The sequence below is a fragment of the Rana temporaria genome, chromosome 5 (assembly GCF_905171775.1).
Source record: "Rana temporaria chromosome 5, aRanTem1.1, whole genome shotgun sequence".
Classification (NCBI taxonomy): Eukaryota; Metazoa; Chordata; class Amphibia; order Anura; family Ranidae; genus Rana; species Rana temporaria.
Genome location: NC_053493.1, coordinates 87,568,129 through 87,576,563, shown reverse-complemented (window position 1 = coordinate 87,576,563; position 8,435 = coordinate 87,568,129). Strand labels below are relative to the sequence as shown.

The following is an 8,435-nucleotide window of genomic DNA, read 5'->3' as shown; positions in this document are numbered from 1 at the left end:
CAATACAACACATTTTGGCATAACGGGGCCTTTTGTTTTTAAGGCTCTTTTGCACTAACATATCAAATATTTGTATGTGGATGTACGCCAAAAATGTTCACCTTAAAACTATTTAAACTTGTGGGTATCACACAATGAATACTGTATACACGGTCAGTTTGATTTAATCTGGAGCTCCAATATATGGCTTTGTGCTACATTAAACACACAATTCTTCTTTGGGCTGAATAACACAGATAGATATCCTTATTTACAATCTGTTCAAATTCTATCCCAAGAAAAATAGACTTCTATTTACTTTCAATATACAATTTCTTGAACGGTTTGCAGACAATACCTGAACACTGTAGCCACAAGAGGATTCAATTTTACAGCAATAAGTCATGTCCATTAACTTCTTCATCTGCTTACCTAAACTTTGGAGTCAATGCTACTGTGTTCTATATTTAGGTAACCTTTGGAACTCTTGTGCTATATTAACACTCCTAAAATATATATATATATTTTAAACCTAAAGACTTATGTGAATTATTTTTAGCATTTTAGAATACAGCTGTAGTTTGCACATGATATCTGAAAATGTGAACTCATAACAAATTCAAGAGATCTATAAGATGTGTGGAAGAAATTGTCTATCTCCAGCGCTTGGGGCATGTCTTAAAGTAGAACAGCAGCTTTTTTTTTTTTTTTTATAGAGTAGGGGAGAGTTATAACCCCTGTCAGTTTATTTTTTGCCATCCGTGCCCCATTGGGGAGATTTACCTTCACTTCCTGTCCCAAACAGGAAGTGCAAGGAAATACCTTCAAACTAAGGAAACCCTTAAGGAGCCCCAGGCCATCAGAAATAGTGCCCCCCTTTGGAAGATTTCCACTCTATTTCTTTTCTGGGGACAGCCCAAAATGTGTGATTTTCTTAGAATTTCACTTTTAATGCTAATGGTAAACAGGATAATTGGAGAGGATAATTCTCCCTAACGGGGATACAGACAGCAATAAAAATTGACAGGTGTTCTTATCCTTCTCCACTCTATTTAAGTCACTCAGCAGTACTATTTACTCCTAAAAAAGTGACATTTAGAAGGAAAAAAATATTTATTGTCAAATGCACTAGGTACACCCTTCCCCCACATGTAAAAGGAATCAGGAAGTGCTATATTGTCCTAACACTTCCTGTCCTAGGGTAACAATGCTTCTCCTCCATAGGTAAAACATGATGAGTGAGCGTTGTTACGCCAGGACAGAAAGTGTGTTACTGGCAGGACCTTCTACAGACTTGTATCTAGTCACTTGGGGTGTACAGTAGTTTGGATTCTAAGGAGGAACAAACATAAAAAAAAAAAGTGTGGCGTCTCCAGCAAAATTACCATATATGATCAATGACATTCACAGGATCTGCGCTGGTATATCTGTTAGACAGGAAGCTGCCATTTAGTGGAGGTAATGATAATACCACTAAATGAATGACTTCCAGCTGCAGCGGCCAGATGATCATTCCGACTGGTGGGTGAACTAGCCAAATCTGGCCATTTAGATAGCCAGTTCATGGAACTGCAAACAGCCTGGGTTCAGGTTGGACTCATGGCCGACCTGAAGCTGAAGCTCCTCCCTAAAAAATACTCAAGTCTAATAAATTTGGCCAATCAGGACCAATGCTCATCTGGATCACGCTGCAGATAACTGGATCAGTTGTACAATAACTGCATATATAACTGGAGAAACACACGTATAGTAAATGATAAATGCCTATTGTCCTCAAATATTGTCCAAACACAACCTAAATGTCAACACAGTGCTGCCTTGGTGTTAAAGTCAGAGCTATGTGACATACACACGACCGAGAATCTCTTCAGGAAAAATCTGTAGTTTTCCCTGACGAGATTCTTGGCAAGAAACTCTTGCTGCCCGAGTGTACAGCCTTTTGTTTCAAAAGAACCGCGGTTCTCTTGAAAGGAAAGAACGCAGTGACGCCATCGCGTACGACGAGCATGCGCTCATCACATTCGATGCCGTCGCCACCATCTTGCTTCACCCTACCTATGCCGTGGAAGCTACTGCGCATGCGTCACAGTCATTTCGAGCATGCGCAGGTTTCCACGACGACAGGTAAGTATACACACTCTCGGGTTTCTCGTCGGGAAACAGGCCGACAAGAATCTCGACGAAAAAAAAAGAGAGCAGGTTCTCTTTTTTTCTCGTCGAGATTCTGGCCAGATTTCCTGACGAGAAACCTGAATGCCTCATACACACGAACGGTAATCTCGGCAAGAAGCAGTTTTCTTGCTGGTTTTTGCAGAGAAAACCGGTCGTGTGTACAAGGCTATAGAAATACAATGCAGTTTGAGAAGGAACACCAAACCCACCTCTAATTTACAATTTAATTTCTTTCTGTATTGATACTTATTTTCAGATAAAAAAAAAATGTACATTCATGTATTATTACTGATACAGAACATTTGATGAACATTTAAAGTCACTAAGGCGTTACTAGTTAATTACACAAGTAATCTCATAGTTCTGTAACAATAACTGGCTTCATAAATAGAACAACTCATTTACAGTGTAAATGTTAAACATAAATAATAATGCACATGGACATGGTAACATCACAGTATCGATATCATTCAGGTATGTAGCAACTTTTTTACTTTTGTAATACATTATACATACTGACACAGAGCATATAAAAAGTTAAACATGATTATAAACACTTTTCTCTAGAAACTAAAAATAAATATAAAACTAGACAAAAGGACACTAAAAACATTGTGTACTTGGCATTTATATACAAAAGGCAAAGTATGTTGCCGCACTTGTCGCTCTGTAATTTTAGAACACTGTTTGAGTTGCTATGGCACCTGCCTGCTGGAATGTTGCTAATGACACTGATATTATACAGCAAAATCAAATTAGCCAGAACGCATATAGAAAAACCTAAGTAACTGCCAAAATGGCCAGTCTCACTGCACATGTACTGTACATGAAAAAAAATGTACATATAAATCCAAAAAGGTCCATTAGTCTATCAGGATAAATAAACATTAAATTGTCTGCATTCACAATTCATCTTCTAACTTGGTAAATGACGTAATTCGGAATATCTCCAAACAGTTCACAAAGATGAGAGCTCCTGTCAGCTCCCTCCACTGCCTGGTGATGGGATATTTCATCTTGTCCAATGCACAATGCAGGTCTTGTAGAACGTCTCTGTAGCTGTCTCCATAGTGAGCTGCCCAGGTATAGAGAAAGTCAAAGGCAGGCTTCCACATCATCTGCAAATATATATCAAAATTAAAGTAATGTCCAACATAGGGTAAACCTTTCATGATGACAGAAATGCAAGAGCTATCATTGCTGACCCCCATGTCAAAAAAAAATCTGGTTTCCTTGCTCTTATGATGGCTCCCTGGCTTTAATACTATTTTAAGCCCCATACACAGGGGCTGAGTATCAGGCGCATTCACCCATGTGTAAGGCAGCCTGTCCGATTGAAGCCGTCAGAACATCCGGCTTCAGTCGAAGGGGCATGATTGAAAAAGATCTGCCGATCAGCATCTGAATAGCAATCTCAGGCAATGGCTGGAAGAGCTGGTTGGTGTGTTTCGGGGGGGGGGGGGGGAGCAGTCCCGGTCCCCCTGTCAGAACACAAAGCACAGTGGGGATGATTGCTGTACTAACAATAGATTGTTAGTAAGTAAAACCATGGATTGAGAGCAAATTTCCCCATAAGAAATAATGAAAACTCAAATGATTCATTCCACAACCATTTGTTCATAAATCCTTCAGTTTATAGTCCATATAAAAAGATTATAGCAATGTGATTGTGATTGTGTAACCATAAAATGTCCATCCACAAATGGAAGCCTCCGCAAGGGGATTAGAAGCAAAATCCAGCAAGAGCTACAGAGTATAAAAGAGAAGAGAGGCTCCTCTAATGCCGCGTATACACCATCACTTTATGTGATGAAAAAAAACTACGTTTTAAATCATGAAATAAAACAACGTTTTTGAAACTTAATTTTCAAAAACAACGTTGCCTACACACCATCGTTTTTTCAAAATGCTCTAGCAAAGCGCGGTTACGTTCAGCACTCTTTTCCATTGAAGCTAGCTTCATTACTTGCTTCTGAGCATGCGCGGGTTTAAAAACGTCTTTTTTAACGTCGTTTTGCCCACACACTATCATTTTAATTGACACAAAAAACAACGTTTTGAAAAACGACACAAAAAAATGAAGCATGCTTTAATTTTTTTTGGTCGTTTTTCACAAGACATAAAACAAAGTTTTCCCCCACACACGGTCATTTTAATTGACGTTTTTCAAAACATCGTTTTTTTTCATCACATAAAGTGATGGTGTGTACGCGACATTAGTGTAGCAAGATGTTGCTAAATGTTTTACCTTCATTAAATGTAACCATATTGCTACACTTAGAGGCGCCTCTCTTCTCTTTTATAAACAGTTGTGAGGTGACGATACTTGTATATCAAGTCAACATTTATAAAAAAAATAGCTTGTCGTGCAAAACACTCTCAAACCAAGTTACTCTCAAACCAAAGTTTTACTGTATATGATCTCCCCCCGAGCTCTTCAGTTTTTTTTTTCATTCATCCCACTGAGTTGAATGAACTAAACTGATAGTGTGTACTAGGCTTAAGTCACTGACCTGAAACAAGTAAACGAATCAGAAAAGTCAGAGGCAGTTTAATATGTCTTATTTGTATGGGATCAGTGACTCAGACAGTGTGAACATGGCAGTCAAGCAACTAACAGTTGCCCCTTGGATGACAAGTTTCCTTTAATAGAAAACCATGATAGTATTATAAAACTAGGAACATGTTGCTTAATGCTACTTCACTTAAAGTGGAGTTCCGCTGAAAAAAAAGTCGGCAGCTACAAATACTGCAGCTGCTGACTTTTAAAATAAGGACACTTACCTGTCCTGGGTGCCGGCCATGTCCTTACCCGAAGCCGACGCGTTCTTTTGACTCCCGGGTGGAGGCGCCAGCATCTTACGTAAGGGAATCAGGAAGTGAAGCCTTGCAGCTTTACAGCCTGGTTCCCTACTAGGGATGAGCTTCGAGTTCGAGTCGAACTCATGTTCGACTCGAACATTGCCTGTTCGCCTGTTCGGCAAACAACGAACAATTTGGGGTGTTCGCGGCAAATTCGAAAAGTTGCGGAACACCCTGTTAAAGTCTATGGGAGAAATCTAAAGTGCTAATTTTAAAGGCTAATATGCAAGTTATTGTCCTAAAAAGTGTTTGGGGACCTGTGTCCTGCCCCAGGGGACATGTATCAATGCAAAAAAAAGTTTTAAAAGGGAGCCGACAATTCATTATAGCCGCGAGTCCGGTTTAAATTACTTTTTTTCTTTCAGAAATTACACTTTGTGCAGAGACAGTTCTAAGTACGGGAAACATGCGCTATTTCACATGCTTACTTTACACCCCCCCCCCCCTAGGTACGAAATTTAAAGGAATATTTCACTTTTATTGTTTCACTTTAAGCATGATTAAATTCACTGCTCCCGAAAAAACGGCCGTTTTTAAAACTTTTTTTTTGCATTGATACATGTCCCCTGGGACAGGTCCCCAAACACTGTTTAGGACAATAACTTGCATATTAGCCTTTAAAATTAGCACTTTAGATTTCAAACGTTCGAGTCCCATAGACTTTAACGGGGTTCTAAAGTTCACACGAACGTTTGGTGTGTTCGCAGGTTCTGGTGCGAACCGAACAGTGGGGTGTTCGGCTCATCCCTATTCCCTACAGCGCATTCGCGAGTAGCGCTGCCCATCTTGCTATTGCTATACCTTGCCCTATGCTAGTTGTTTCCAAGTTGATCTATGGATCAACTTGGATACAATCAGCCTGCCCATACATAGCTCGAACGTCAGCCTGTCCCTGTGCCAGGTTTACACATGCTGCGACCGCAGTGGCTCCCAGCAGGGGGTCTGGTGCATCCCTGTTCACCAATTCAGGTGCCAATCTGGTCCAAATTTCTGCCTGAATTTGGAGCCAAAGACACACAGGACCCTTTCCAAATGCGGGAATGCAGGCTGCCTCCGCCCCGGAGGTGTGTGAACCGGCTCTGTTGCAAACCAATCACACTCTCCTATCATGCGAATTGGATGTGGAGAAACCCGCATCCAATTTGCAGAAGTGTGAATCCAGCCTTAAAATATGTATGGCTGTCTTTACAGAACTGTGCCATAAAATGCTCAGGTGTGAATGGATGCTCTTGGTGATAACAGTTTTACCAGAAAGCAAGCGTAGCGTAAGTGAAGACTAGAACCGTCATCCCTGGGTCTCTGGTGCAGATTTCCCTCACTGAAACATGTTGTCATCATGACAGTAACTGGGGGAAAATCTCTCTAAAGAAGCCCTAAATGGCAGTAAAAATCCACAAGGGGTGCTAGTCCTACCCCACTATATACAAAATAAAAATAAGAGTTTTGGCTGGACTGACTGTGCCCTTTAATGCAAATGCTGTACCATCCAACTTTAGTGCAGCTGCAACGTTTCCTGGACAATTCCCTAATAGAATTTAGTTGGTACGTTTAATGTATTGCTATACCTTGCCCCATGTGGTTCCTAACACAGCCTCATGTTCCTGTCTAAAATAGGGGAATTTCCATGAAAAGTGGAAATGTACTACAGTATATGATCATAGACAGGTCAGCCCTTGTTTTCTACAGCCCTACTGTGAGTATCAATTTGAGCCCTGTACATTGCTGTACAGCTTCCTGGATTTATTGGTCATGGTCATTTCAAGGAGCTACGGGATGGGAATGGACTATGTTACCATGTAAAAAAGAAATCAACTCTTGTTAGAAACAGCAACCATAAATTTCAGGTCACCCAATCTCTTCACTTTATGGATGTAAAAATGCAAACATACCCTCTAATTACCTGCATAGTAAAAATATAAAACAGCATGTGATTTCCTTGGTGTACCTGTAAACTGACTTCTCCGCTCTTTCCTTGATGAGGGATTTCATAGGCTTCAATCTGTTGCTTTGTTAGTCTGGCTAGCTTCTCCGCAAGCTCCCTCCAACGTACGCCTAGCTGCACAGCGGCAGTCAGAATCACTGTGTCTTGTGTAAGATGAGCTACTAATGCTTGACAGTCCATCTTCAACAGACCCTACATACAGAATGTGAAAGTAAATATAATGTCAGCAGAAAGTAAACAGAGCCATGATTAATAGGATTACAGGATTGCAGAGCTGTGTATCACTAACATGTCTAGTAAATAAAAGCTATAAATCTCTTTTGGGTGATGTAGAAAATCAGGCAGAAAACTAAATGAATGGGGATAGTGTCATATTCTTGCTTTGATTTGCTAACACCAAATAAAATAACTAGCGTATTTCTCAGTAGCTATATACCCACGTGCTTGTTACTAGTGGATAGCTTTTGAAAATCCATATACTGTAGAAGTTGGGGATCTTATAGTTTTCTTGCACCTCTCCCCTAGGCCAACTGTGTGTGTAAAGGCTAGAGCAGATGTCATATAAATACGTCTGGGATGATGCTGTACATAACTTATAGAGTTGACAGCAGTTCAGTAAATAGCTTAGCTGCAACCAACAGCCAGGTAGTAAACAGCTATTATCCCCAGTGGTAATATATTGACGATGCTGTCAGCTTTTCTGGGACCTTTTCCTGATTTAGACTTTATTTCAAAGATAAACTCAAGAAACTGATTATCTAATTTTCATATTCCTCCCACTATAGTCGGCTTGCAAAAAACGACATGGGGAGAATACAAGACCAGTCACCTTACAAGACTGCCTGTATTACCGGAATTTCCTGCATAGAGGAAAGTGCTGGGGTTGTTTTATGATGGATTACTGCACAGATCAAGACTTCCAGAAAGTATTCCAGAATTCAAGTAAAAATACATATACTCAGTAAAAGAGGGATTCTAACTGGAGTTAAAAAGTTCAACATGTAAACGCATACACACGGTCGTTTTTTGTCTTGTAAAAAAACATTGTTTTTTCTCATGAAAAAAAACGAAGTTTTTCAAACTTCATTTTAAAAAACGACGTTGCCTACACACCATCGTTTTTTCAAAATGCTCTAGCAAAACGTGGTTACGTACAACACGTACGACGGCACTCTGTTCCATTCAAGCTCACGTCATAACTTGCTTCTGAGCATGCGCGGGTTTAAAAACGTCGTTTTAAACGTTGTTTTAGCCCACACACGATAATTTTTTATGACACAAAAAACGACGTTTTGAAAAATGACATAAAAAATTGAAGCATGTTCGAATTTTTTTTTGTCGTTTTTCAGAAAACATAAAACGACGTTTTGCCCACACACGATCATTTTAAATGACGTTTTTAAAAATGTCTGTTTTTTTCATCACAAAAAACGACCGTGTGTACGCGGCATAAGAGTGCATGTTCCCAAATGAATTGTAT

At 39.8% G+C, this 8,435-nt stretch overlaps 1 protein-coding gene across 3 annotated transcripts in view; it reads right to left on the bottom strand.

The window, feature by feature from the left end:
• Positions 1-2,361: 2,361 nt before the first annotated feature.
• MACC1 (MET transcriptional regulator MACC1) overlaps positions 2,362-8,435 on the bottom strand; it is a 73,979-nt gene continuing 67,905 nt past the window's right edge. For all 3 annotated transcript variants that reach the window (XM_040352819.1, XM_040352820.1, XM_040352821.1), the window contains exons 4-5: positions 6,959-7,147; positions 2,362-3,269 (exon numbers count right to left, since the gene is read on the bottom strand). In XM_040352819.1, coding sequence (XP_040208753.1) covers positions 3,054-3,269; positions 6,959-7,147 — 405 coding nt within the window. In that variant the 3' untranslated portion in view covers positions 2,362-3,053. The remainder of the gene's footprint in view (positions 3,270-6,958; positions 7,148-8,435) is intronic.